The 13,605-nt window shown below is 44.8% G+C and overlaps 1 protein-coding gene across 19 annotated transcripts in view; it reads right to left on the minus strand.

Moving 5' to 3' along the window:
• The window catches only part of RALGAPA2 (Ral GTPase activating protein catalytic subunit alpha 2), a 290,584-nt gene that overhangs the window by 243,519 nt on the left and 33,460 nt on the right, over positions 1-13,605 (minus strand). For all 19 annotated transcript variants that reach the window (XR_009596074.1, XR_009596073.1, XR_009596071.1 and 16 more), the window contains exon 4: positions 1,990-2,047. Coding sequence is in view for 9 of the 19 variants with exons in the window: in XM_060397513.1 (XP_060253496.1) it covers positions 1,990-2,047 (58 nt within the window). In the remaining 10 variants the exon portion in view is untranslated. The remainder of the gene's footprint in view (positions 1-1,989; positions 2,048-13,605) is intronic.

Raw genomic sequence — 13,605 nt, forward strand, 5'->3', positions numbered from 1 at the left:
GGATTAGGATGAAAAAACACCCTCAATTGGGCAACAGATTCACACATACACTTCACCAAGACATACAGGTGGCAAATAGCACATGAAAAGACGCTAAAGATCATGTAGTCATTAGAGAAATGCAAATTACAACCACAGTGAGATACCAGTACCACTAAAATTAAAACTCAGATCATACGAAGTGCTGGTGAGAATGTGGTGTAACCAGAGCTCTCACACTGCTAGCAGGAATGTAAAATGGTACAAACACTTTGTTAAACATATGTCTTTATATGATGCAGCCACTTCATTCTCAAAGATTGGAAAACACGTGTCCAAAGACGTGCATGCAAATGTTTACCGTAGCTTTACTTGTAGCCAAACACTATTAATAGAAACAACCCAAAGGCCCATCATCAAATGATAAACTATGGTATCTCCATGCAATGGTATACAGTACAACTCAGAAGTTAAAAGGAATGAACTATTAATATCTGCACCGACACAGATGAATCTCAAAATAATTATATTGAGTGAAGGAAGCCAAACAGAACAGGAATATACTGCATGATTCTATTTCTATAAGACTCTAAAAAATCAAGCTATAGGGCCAAAAAGCAGATTGGTGTTTGCAGATCAGGGGACTAAGGGGTGAGCTGGAGAAGGGTGGGAGGGGTCAGGAGGAAATTCTTGGGAGTGATGGCTATGTTCATCATTGTGATGGTATCCATGGCTGCACAGGTGTAGACCTGTGATTAAATTTATCAAATAATATATATTAAGCATGTACAATTTGTTGCATGTCAGTGATAGTTCAAAAAAAGCTTTTCTTAAAAAATGTTAAAAAAAAAAAAAAAAAGCAGGTAGCCTGGAAATGGTTGAATGACAGATCAGTGGGGTGGAGGTTGTGGTTAGACAGAGACGTGTGTCATGACAAGGGTCAGAAGAGAATCAGGAAGCCACGGAGGATGAGGGGGTCAAGGGGCTGATGGGTAACTTACCAGGAAGGAAAAGGACTGGGAGAGAGTGAAGCCATTTAAAAAGAAAGCAAGAGAGCAAAAGATCAGAGGACACACCAGCAACAAGGAGGGACAATGTAGCATCGTCAAGAGACAGAGGTTTCCGTAGAGGGGGTGATGGATGAGGTCTGGACTTGGACTTGCAGGAAAAAAAAAAAAAAGGCCATAATCTCATCCCCATCCTCTGAGGGAGACAGAGAATAGTCATAGAAAACCGGGGTTTCAGCAGTCTAGGAGACCGCAGGGCTGTTCCTTAACCCAAGAAGAGGGCTTCCAGAGAGCAGAGGGGTGATGGGTGAAAGACTCTGGGAGGGTACCGCGTGAGCTGACATGGCATCAGGCCCAGCTAGCCCTTGGCAGGCAGGCCACACACAGGTCCCCAGAGTTGGCTCAGCCTGGCCACAATGTACCCTGAGAGGGTCCTGGTGTGAAGTACACAGGGAGCCCCTGATCCCTCGGGAAGAATGGGCTCTGGGGTGGCCTGACTGGGGTTGGGGGAACCAGGAAGGCTTGTCAGACTCAGACTCCTGAGGAGTGAGCCATAGAAACTATGAGAGATGAGCCTCAGAGCAAATGTGAGGCCACTGGGTAGCCTGGGAGCCCGGGAGCATGACCAACACAGGGATACTCTTAAAAAGTCATCAGCTGATTTGCAGTTTAGTTATGTACCCGGTTTTTATATGATCTACAAGAAAAATTTAGTTGAACAAACTAGATTCAGTGACTCATATATAAAATCCCTGCATGAATTTTGGCCATGTGTGAACACTCACTGATTGAGCCTACACCTTTAAAGCCCAAAGTGTATTTTTTTTAATATTTATTTATTTTTGGCTGTGCCAGGTCTTCATTATGGTGGGCAAGGGGTATAGAGAGGTGTAAAAAATATGCTACATATATATATATGTAGAATTACAAATCCACAATCGCTTATTGGCGATTTTACTGGAAGAAATATACATTAATTAAAATTTTTTGTAATTGTTCTTACCTATACTCTGGTAATGCCATCGAAAGAAAATTCGTTCAGGTAGAAACTGCAATATTTTCTATTAAAAAAAACACAAAAATTAATAAGATGCAAAGAGAAAATAAACAACAAATGAATGAAGTTATACATTCTCATGACAGCCCATAGTACATGCTATAGATCTATATATCTCTATATAGAGGGTTTCCCTGATAGCTCAGGTGGTAAAGAATCCATCTGTTATGCAGGAGATGCAAGGGACGTTGGTTGGATCTCTGGGTCGGAAAGATCCCCTGGAGAAGGAAATGGCAACCTGCTCCAAAATTCTTGCCTGGGAAATGCCTTGGACAGAGGAGCCTGGTGGGCCACAGTCCATGGGGTTGCAAAGAGTCAGACATGAGTGAGCAGGCAAGCATGCAACATCTCTATACAGATGCACTTCAGAAAAGAAAAAAAAGTTTGTAATAGCATAAATTTCACTTTATCTTGGACCCCTATGAAACAGTCTCTTTCACTTGCCCCAAGCAAGCTTCCTTCCCTGAATGTTTTAAAGAGATTACTACCCCAACTTTAATTCTCCCTAAAAGAGAGAAAAGGGAAGAAAATAACTGAAGGGATCTCTGTAATTATATCACAGCCATTGCTTAAATAGAACAAAAATAACCTGTCAAATGCCAGATTCTCTAGGTTTTCTCTTTTTCATCTTCCACTTCCCATTTCCATTAAAATCATCACCTGTCTCCAGACAAGAAACATAATTGGGAAGAAAGATGAACAGAGAGGATGAGACCTTACTCCGTGGAATAAGGAAATGAAACTGGTGGCAAGGATTTCTTGAAATTAAGAGCTAAAAATTAGTTTTAGGATAGTAGTTATGACCCTCTCTCCTCCCACCATCCCTGGCAGATATAACAAAGAACCTTTACTTCTTCTGATTCTGATTTAATTTTTATTAAATGAAAGATTCTTTAAATTCTATAGTACCTCACAATTTTCAAAAGTTTCACACACAGGATTTCATACAATCCCATAATAACTCTTCCCACCCACCCCCCCGACCTCAACTCCCATATTGCAACCTCCCCTCTTCCCTTTCCCCACTGGTAACCACTAATTTGTTCAATATATCTATGAGTCTGCTTCTTTTTTCATTCACTACCTTATTCTATTTTTTAGATTTCACATATAAGTGATGTCACACAGTATGTGCCTTGTCTGACTTATTTCACTTAGCATAATGTTCCCCAAGTTCATCCATGTTGCTGCAAATGGCAATATTTCATTCTTTTTATGGCTGAGTAGTATTCCACTGTGTTTGATAGGAGGGTGTGTGTATATATATACATACATACACCTTCTTTACCTACCATCTGTCAGGGGACATTTAGGTTGCTTCCATACATTGGCAACTATAAACAGTGCTGTTACCTTTTGTGATTCTTTAACTCATACTTTCTCTTTTACTGAAAAATGTACTGCAGTGTGTGTGGATGTGTGCTCAGTCATGTCTGACTTTTTGCGACCCCATGGACCATAGCCTGCCAGGTTCCTCTGTCCATGGAATTCTCCAGGCAAGAACACTGGAGTGGGCTGCCACTTCCTACTCCATCTACAGAGGCTAGGTTCAGTATGTTTGATAACAAATGAATAATGATCCTTGTAGGCTGAGTTCTCTGGGGAACCGACCCTGTGCAATTAAGAGTGCCAGTAGTTTACTGGGGCCTGGAAAATCCCATGGATGGAGGAGCCTGGTAGGCTGCAGTCCATGGGGTCGCAAAGAGTCGGACACGACTGGGCGACTTCCCTTTCACTTTTCACTTTCATGCATTGGAGAAAGAAATGGCAACCCACTCCAATGTTCTTGCCTGGAGAATCCCAGGGATGAGGGAGCCTGGTGGGCTGCCATCTATGGGGTCACACAGAGTTGGACACACCTGAAATGACTTAGCAGCAGCAGCAGCCTCTGTGAAGGAGAAACGAGGAAACAGAGGAGCCCCAGACCCCCACTCAGAGTGTACGGCCCCACAGGAGTCCGCGAGCAGATAATCTGTTGGAGGAGCCCGTGTGCCTGAGGACGGCCAGGCCCCCGCACTGCAGCCTCAGTGGGTCACTGGCTGGGGACGTGATGGGAAGAGTGTGGTGGTGGCCGGAAGCTGAGGACGGCAGCCTTGCAGTGAGGCTGGAGGGGATGTGAGCTGTGCGTCTGTCTGCTACAGCCATCTTCTAGTGACTACTCAGAACATTCTCATCATATCGAGAGGCCGAAGTCCTAACAGAAATGACCCTACTACTTCTGCTGGCTTTGTTTCTCATCAGCTGCCTGAGGTCTCACAGGGAGGGGAGCCCAGCATCGTCTCCTCCTTCCATCTAGTTCTCTCTCCCCAGCTGAGGGAACAGCAGCAATTGGGTGTCCTCTTGGGCCAGGCTTTCTCCTCCAAGGGGATCTGGCATCCCACCTACATTCCTGACCAGGGATCAAACCCGTGCTCCTTTCACTGGAAATGCAGAGTCTTAGCCACTGGGCCACCAGGGAAATCCCTCCAGGATTCTCTTCTGGTCCCATCTTGCCACTTAATCTAAAATTTTCATACAGCAGATGCAGAGAAAATTAGTCTCAAGAGTCAGGGTAGAGCTTATCTCAGACAAGACGAATGCCTGGCATGCCCATGGGCTCCTCAGATCTTCTCTGTCGTCGGGAAACCATCTGGTACTGAATTGTGCTTTTCAACCTTTCAAAATACAGATAGATGGCTCTTCTTGATTTAGGTTTCCTTTCTTAGGCAACAAAGAAAAAAATGTCTTCTTTTTGTTGCTGCTGTTAACTTTATTTTTTCCCCTTTAGGTTTTTAAATTGTAATTGGAGGATAATTGCTTTCAATATTGTGTTGGCTTCTGCCATACATCAAAATATAAAGAAAGACAGAGACTATAGCAAAACGGTGGGGGAGGAGTGCTAGGATGCTGTTGGTGGGCCACAAGTAGCCTCCAACTTGTTCCGAGGTCAGGCCTGACAACATCACCACTTCCAGATAAAAGTTTTCAGATTTCAGATGGACTTTAAAGATACTCAAAAATCAACTCAGTAACGTTTGGATAAGAAATACCATGCCAAATATCTGAGCTACTAAGAATATTCCCAAACAGACATAATATTACACAACTCAAAGCTGAAATCACCCACAGAGAGGCTTTTTGCACTCAAGTATATAGCAAGAGTCATTGTTTATGCATTGAAGCCTACAAGGTCAATAAAAACAAAGCCCCACACAACTATCTGTGCCTAAATGCTGAGCCTGTCCCTCAGAAAGCCCCAGATGAAGCCTACCTCTGTGGAGGCCAATACAACATGGCATTGCTGCTGTAGCCAATATTCTAAGCTACACAACTGTGGATGCCACAGAAGCTATTGACATCTTGTTTTCAGTTTCACTGGAGAGTAAAATTTTAAAAAATGCAGGAAAGCCACACAGCGTGAATAAATATTACTTTTCTGAAAGGCACATGGCTGTAGTTAATGCTTGGTGCTCAGCTGCATCTGTATGGTAATCCAACACAGCACACTCGAAATAGAAATTAGGTCTTACTACTGATCGGCACCTCGGGGAATCTGTCATTCTTTTAAGTGATTATCCATAGCCCTTTTTTCTTCAGAACCTACTGCATGACTAGGAATAATGTGAAATGGAAGCTGCAGTTTATACAAGATGCTATCGTGTACTTTAAAACTGCTGATCTTCATTTAATTTGTATGGGAAACTTTTTTTTTTCTTTCAAATCATTCCTAGGTGATTGCAATGTATCCCAGTAGATTCACACCTGATTTTGATTCCACTTAGAAAAGGAGGTCAGTGAAGAAGGAGGAAATATCACATACTCACTGATGCGATACCGTGACCAGTTAACTGGTTAACAATGACCAGTTAAACCTGCTCTGTGCACACAAACAGAACATGGGAGCAACTCTCCCTGAAACCAGCCACGAGGCCCAGGGTGCAAGGTGAAGAAAACACTGACCAGAAATCACCAAGTTCAGTGTGGAGGAACAGAAGTCTTATTTAGTCACTTGCCCTTTTGAGTTCAGAAAACTTAGGATGAGACAGGGCAGGTGGCTTTATAGGACATATCCTGTGAATGCCACACGTGCTTTGGTCTCAACAGGACCCCGTGGGCAGGAGCCAGATGGTCTGGACAGTCCCAGGGTGACCTATGGAGACAGTGCCGTGTTCTTCAACCACCCAGGGCCTGGTTGCTCATCTCTCACTAAAAATGACTATCCAGTGCGGAAAAAACAGTCTCATCGAATTTTGGGTGTCAACATTTGGGACTTCGAAATGTAAGAGAAATGGAGCTAAAATTAGGAACAGAATCTTAAAAATAAGGTACCTACATTTTGAGTTTAAAAAGTCATGCTTTTCTTCTTATCCATGTACCCTTCTAGCTAGTCACTCGCCCTGCTGTTAACTTAGCCAGGAAAGCACAGCTCTGCCTTCTTACAGCCTTTTCAGTCTGTAAGACCCACCTCAAACATCACCTCTTGAGAAGGGCTCACCTCAACCACCCCTCCACCCCATCCCTCCCCAACACGACAGGCACCGGCCGCTCCTCCAGCAGCTGCTGCGTTCCTAGAGAGAAGACCTCCTATGAGCCATCTTAGGGACCCCTATGAGCGACTTAGCACGCACATAAAACAGATACAAAGAAATGCCCAAGTTTAAGTAGGTGCTCATACTCAGACATCGCAGAAACTCAGAACTCTGACAGCAGGTGTTTGACAAAGAGGACAGAACTGGCTTTCCCAACATTATGCGTGTGCATGCATGCTAAGTCACTTCAGTCGTGTCCCACTCTGTTACGACCCCATGGACTGTAGCCCGCCAGGTTCCTCTGTCCATGGGATTCTCCAGGCAGGAATACTGGAGTGGGTTGCCGTGCCCTCCTCCAGGGGATCTTCCTGACCAGGAATAGAACCCATTCCTCTTACATCTCCTGCACTGGCAGTCAGGTTCTTCACCACTAGGGCTGCCTGGGAGGCCCCTGCCCAGTTTTACAGTAAATCTTAATGCTTGATTAGATTATCACTCAAAAGGCAATGCTTTCTTTGGCTAATGAGAAAAAGAAAAAAATATTGCCAAACACTTAAAATACAAGGCAAAAACATCTAAAGGAAATAGGGAATGCATTAAAAAAAGAGGAGGGGATCTGATTTCTCCCTCCTGTATTTTAGAAATTAATCAATATAAAAATGTGGGAAAATCTCTTTAAGCAATGAAAACTCAGAAAGGGTAAAGGACCCCATCTACAAGCAAAACACTCAAAGGAATTACTGCTTAAAGCACAGATGAAAGTGTGAAGAGGCAGAGGGGTTGCGGCCCCCTCCTGAGGAAGCTGGATATCCATAGAATATGCAGCAAAGGAGGGGCCATCCTCAAAAGAAATGGATTCTTCCTTCTGAAATAGATTTGCTGAAAGAATAGGGTACTTTTTAAAGCAATTTTCACTCACAGTCTTAAGAGGCCCACGAGGACACTGAGTCTTTTTTAAGATCTACATAAATAAAAACAGTAGATGCCCAAGTGATGTTTGAAATCAGAAAATACTGCATGGAGATGAAAACCCAGAAAGCATGAAACTGGAGTCACCACAGAGCTTCCCACATGACCTCGTACATCCCGAGACCTCCCCAGCACTAAGCAAGCTGAACAGAGAGATGAGGATCCAGACGTAGCACATTCAAAGCTGCAAATTCAACATGTAATTAAAAGTCCTACAGAAAATCTGAGAAAAACAAATGGATTATCCACAAAGGAACAAAACTCAGGTTGACCTCGGTCTTTCTGCAACATTAAGCTCCAGAAGGCAGCATGGTCAGCTGCTCACAGCAGGACACAGGCATACAGGAGGACAGATGTCCCACAGCAAGCCGGGTCTTGCACGCGAATCTGGCATGCAACGCAGACGACTAGAGTAGGTGGCACCAGTGGTAAAAAACCTGCCATCAATGCAGAAGACGTAAGGGATGCAGGTTTGATCCCTGGATCAGGAAGATCCCCTGGGAGAGGGCTCGGCAACCCACTCCCGTATTCTGGCCTGGAGAATCCCATGGACAGAGGAGCTTGGCAGGCTACAGTCTATGGAGTTGCAAAGAGTCAAACATGACTGAATTGACTTAGCAGTCACTCACACACACACACACACACACACACACACACACACACACACAGTACAATACAGCTCTTTTGCAAAGCAAACAAAACTCAGAGTATTGAGAAAAAAAGATTATTTGAAAAGTGTAGATCCAGCTATATTTGTCTGAAGTTTTTGTTGTTGTTTTTAAAAAAAGGTATTCTAGAGCTGGGAGTTTTTCAGCCACATACCTCACCTCCTCAACATACTAAATGATTCATATTCCAGCAAATACAGAGATTAGTTTTAAATAATCCAAAAGCAAGGGTGTAGGTGCATAAACACCATCAACAACAATCTGTATTTTATAGAACTGGAATTAATACGGGCATAAAAATAGAGCAAATCCTCAAAACCATTAACATAAGAGAAATAAACGCTAAAAATATTACAATAAAATAATCTGGACATAAAATACTTAAAATGGCTAAAAAGCGAGATGGACAAAAGATATATGGGGGCAAAGTAAAAGTAACACCAATCACTGCTTTATTCTCAATCAGTTGTCAGTCATGTCAGTCGCCCAGTTGTGTACGACTCTGTGTGACCCCATGGACTGTAATCCACCAGGCTCCTCTCCATGGGGTTATTCAGGTAAGAATACTGGAGTGGGTTGCCAGGCCCTCCTCCAGGGCACCTTCCTGATCCAGGGACCAAACCTGGGCCTCCTGCACCTCAGACAGATTCCTTACCGTCTGAGCCACCAGGGATGATAAAAAGAGAAAAGGTTCAAATAGCAATTTTTAAAGACAATGATAGAAATGATAGAAAATCCAAAGTATATCTCCCAAATCCCAAAGCATACAGTAGCCTTCCCCCCAAAAACAAAAGTAGATGAAAAAAAGTTAATGCTAATTATCACACACAAAAATAATAAATATAAATAAGTTAAATTCCTCTACCAAAGACCAAGTCACTCAGTACTGGTTTCCAAACACACAAAGACGAACAGCAAGAAATACAGAAAGTGGCATAGTAGCACATAATTCGACCCACAAGATGTGGTTTTGCTCTGAGTAACCCACTGGCTGGAACACCCCCAAGAGGAGTCTTCTTTACACCCGAGGTTCTGATGCAGGAAACCTCAGTCACAACCAAACCTGCCACCCCTTCTTCAATTCAAGCTTCTATTTCCTGGCTAGAAACTGCATTTTTCAGATCTCAAGTTTGATACCAACACAACCAGCTGTTTGTTTTTTCTGTGCCATTTTTCACAGAACAAGAAGAAAAAAATTTTTTTACATCCAGAGAGTTTCCAGGCAGAGAAATAACCACTCCTCCAGGAGTTGCTAGCACGGGGTTCCTGTACCCCCAGAACCTACAAGGATTTAAAGGCATTTAAACACCCACTTCCGCACAGTTAGAAGGCATTGCAGACCCGCAGTCAGCTCACGGCGAGCTCCTCTGCCAAGTTCACCAGGGAACACCAGGTCTGCAGGAGCAGCTAATGCCAGCAGGCTTTTCAACCTGTCCCGCATGGCAAGCATCTCATACGCTGGGTGTCACTGTGGCAGCCACCATCCTGCATCCAAGCAAAACACGCCACAGAAAACCGATCATTGTAGGACAGCAAACACACGTACAACCGTCTCCTAAACTGACACATGAAGAAACTGTCCAAACTGTGCTCACCTATGAATTCCAATCAATTTAACGGGAGAGAAAAGGGTCTCTACGTATCTCCTGCTGTTCTAACAGTAAACACAACGTGCTCGAGTTTTAGTGTGAGGTTTCCTTATATGTGGTCCTGACGCAGACTCTACCCTCTGCCCTTGCGGGGCTCCTAGGAGCATCTGTGGGTGCTGCCTCCGGTGGACCCACTCCTGGAGGTGTCAGCCACCCAGGGCCACGGTGCAGCCACAGGAGAGGGGCCAAGGCACCCTAGCTATGGCAGAGGGCCACTGAAGTGTAATTTCACACGGCCGCAGGCTTCTCTAACAGCTTCTGTATCCCCTTCCTCCCAGGTAAACTGAGTAATTTAGTATATCCTATTGGGTCAGTCCCAAGTTTCTCACCTAGAAGTCACAAGGCATAAGGAAAACTGTAGTCTTGGTACTAAATTTAGAAGTTAAAATGTCCAGTGAAAATGGCTCCTTTCAACTCAGGCACTGTCATCTAATTCAAATTATTATTAGTAACATGTAAAAAGATTGCTGAATTGTAACCACAATCAGAATTCTAGAAGCGATTAGATGTTTATATCCTGCTTCCATCTTCCCGTCTGCAGAGATCATAAAGGTTTCATGATCAGAAGCAGATACATGCTCCAGAGACAGAAGACCCGGCCCCGGGTCGCGTTATCTCCCCAACATCTCGTGCAGGGCCCGGTGCTACGGCGCGATCACTGAGCTGACTCACCACCCCAGCCGACACCTGAGACCAGGGAGAAAGGGCACAGCTGGACCCCAGCCTCCCCTGTAACCGCGGCTTGAGGAAGTCTCGGTGGTGCTGGGGAGCAGATCACACATGGTTGTGACACGCACGTCCCCACCTGCAGTTAGTTGCTCCCAAACAAGGGCCCAACGTTAATAAAAACGGTAAGCATGACTAACGCTATGAAGAAAACCAGGTCAATTCTATGTCTCTATGATTATTTTAAGTATACATAATACCCTTATGGTTGCTGAGGGGAAGGGATGGTTGGAGAGTTTGGGAAGGTCATGCACACACTGCTATATTCAGGATGGATGACCGCCAAGGACCTATTGTATAGCACATAGAACTCAACTCAGTGTTATATGCCAGCCTGGCTGGGAGCGGGTTTAGAGGAGAGTGGACACATGTATGTGTCTGGCTGAGTCCCTTTGCTATTCACCCGAAACTACCACAACATTGTCAGTCAGCTATACCCCAATACAAAATAAAAAGTTTAAAGTCCGAAAGAAATAAATAAGTGAATATACATAACATTGTAACTGGTGTTACAATAAAGACCAGTGTCATAACAATGACCAAGTACCCGGGCCATAATAATCTGGGGCATTGACTCCACTGGCCGACTAGAACTCAGGACGGGTTGAAGGGTGGAGAGGAATTTCTGTTGGCTCTGTTCTCTGGGGATCCTGACTTTTCTCAACAGCAGTCAGTCATTTCGAATTACGGCAGTGACCCAGGAGCTGCACTCGAAGTTGGAACCAGTCTTTTAAGAAAAAAAACAAAAACAAAAATCCACAGAAGCATCCAAATATTTGAAATCCTCAGTAAGAACTTAGATTTCAAGGAATTAAGAAGAATCTGCTTTTTGTATTCATTTTATTTCTTCTTGTCCGTTCTCCACTCAATAGCAGGAAACTGGTCCTTACAGGAAAAAGAAATAAAAAGCACTAACAGTGTGAGAGACCCTCGGTGTGGGGTAGGGAGCCACCCAGGAGGACTGCTGTATGGTGGACAGTCTGGAATAAATAATGACAAATAAAGCGGAGGAGACCAGGGGCTGTGGAAACTCGTTAACTGTGGCATTGCTCTGTGTTTTCTGCTCAGAAGAGACAAAGGCCAGTGACTTAATCCTACCGATCACCTGCCCTGAATGCACAGACCTGGCCGTGATTCAGAGCAAGGACTTGCCCTGAACCTCTGCAGGAGTTTCGAACTGGTCTTCATTTTCAAAGAGTTATAAAGGATACACAGATCCACCAAAAGAAGGATGGTGGGGGAGGGGAGAGAGGTGGGGAGGGGACAAACAATGGTTTATAATCCTATTATAGCCGTGATTCTAGTTTCACTTCAGGCAAGTCTTCTTCATTATTAGTATCTGAGGTAGAACGGGACTATTAAGTGTGAAAAGATATAAATAAATGCATGTGCATGGTAAACAGTCAATACTGAAACGGCACAGGGAAAGTAACTGGACAGAGCTAACACCAGCCCATCATCTCCTCTTTTCCCTCATGGCCTGGGGCTCTGCGTTGGTCCAGCTGACTTATTATCATCTGGAAGGCTACTGAAAGTCCTTTCCCCCTATTTTGAGGAAAAGAATTTGAGGCTAAACCCACTATTGATATAAGCTCCCACGGAACACTGAAAAACAAGAGAGCCCAGACTGAATTCCATTAAAGTAAAGAGAGAAAGCCCACTAGAGTCCTGGACTCACAGCTGGTCATTATGACTCCCAGACACCAGTGTGCCCAGCAAGACTGCCCAGGAAGGGTCCCCTTCGAGCCAGCATCACTCCCACAGATGCCAAGGAGGAGGCCGATGTCCACATCAAAGTCATCCTCATTAGCGAAAACAAAACCTACGGGCCCCAGTAATACCCTGCGCTTCTGTCGGCCCCTGAAGAAGCCTCAGGTCACCCGTGCTCTCCCGGCGGCTCACCGCTGGCTCTGAGGTCCAGGCTTCTCCCACCAGAATCCCCCACCAACGGAGGGGTGGGGAGGAGAGCAGGCAGCACCCTGGGAGGAAGGACAATGAAGCTGTTTTCTTTATCAGGGGGATGGACAGTAGGGGGGAGATGAAGTCTGACCTCGTTTGACAGCCCCTGATTTAGAATGCTCATTTCATCTTATCTTAACATGAGCACAAACAGAGGAGAATGAAATTGTTTTCTGACTTTTCAACTCTGCATCTGCAGAAGGCCACTTCCCCAACCAAAAGGCAGAGGTGTGTTCCCTTCGGCCAAAGCCTCCTTCCAGCAAAACCCTAAACCTGTGGTGAAGTCCCCTCCCCAGGAGCACAGGGAAGGGTCACAGGCTGAGGACTTGAGCAGGTGCCTGAGGAAGAAGAAACGAGTCTCCCAGACGAGGCGCCCAGGCTCTGCGGGAACACACCATAGCCTCACGGTCCGGCTGGCAGCCACTAGCAGCGTGTGGCCACCTAACTTTAAAACTTACATCAAATAAAACTACGTACAATTAAAATTTACGTTGCTTAGTCACGCTAGTCACGTTCCAAGCACAAAGTGGCCCAGTGGTCGCCTAATTGCATATGGAACAGTCCCATCATCCCAGAAAGTTCTGGTGAACAGGGCTGCTCCAGAGAAGAAAGCAATGGGGACATTTAGAGACTCAAAGGCTAACTAGAGGTAAATGGATTGAATATTAAAACTAAATAGAAGCATGAAGCTAAATTTAAGGCTAAAAAAAGACTTCTCCGCAAACTTCTTATTTTGAAGACGTCTTGTTTGGAGACTTTGGTCAGAGCTACCTTTGTGCGACCCTCGGCTTGTAGAACTGAGGTGCCCCCAGAACTCAGCTGGTCCCACCCCTGCCACAGAGGCGCAGGCTCCAAGACAAAGGAAGGCTCAGGGCCTCGGTCAAGACCACGCGGCTCGCTGTACCAAAGCCAGATCCAAACCTCGCCGGCCCTTCTGCTAGCTTTCTCCTATCTCTTTTGTCCAGGGAGTTTCAAGTTAGGAAAGAAAATACTTTTTTTAGCAGAAAAATACCACATGACCCCATGGGAGATAAATGGAGAATTTAAGAGGCTTTAATCCAACAACAAATATTAACAAGTGCG

This window comes from Ovis aries, chromosome 13 (genome assembly GCF_016772045.2).
Source record: "Ovis aries strain OAR_USU_Benz2616 breed Rambouillet chromosome 13, ARS-UI_Ramb_v3.0, whole genome shotgun sequence".
Taxonomy (NCBI): Eukaryota; Metazoa; Chordata; class Mammalia; order Artiodactyla; family Bovidae; genus Ovis; species Ovis aries.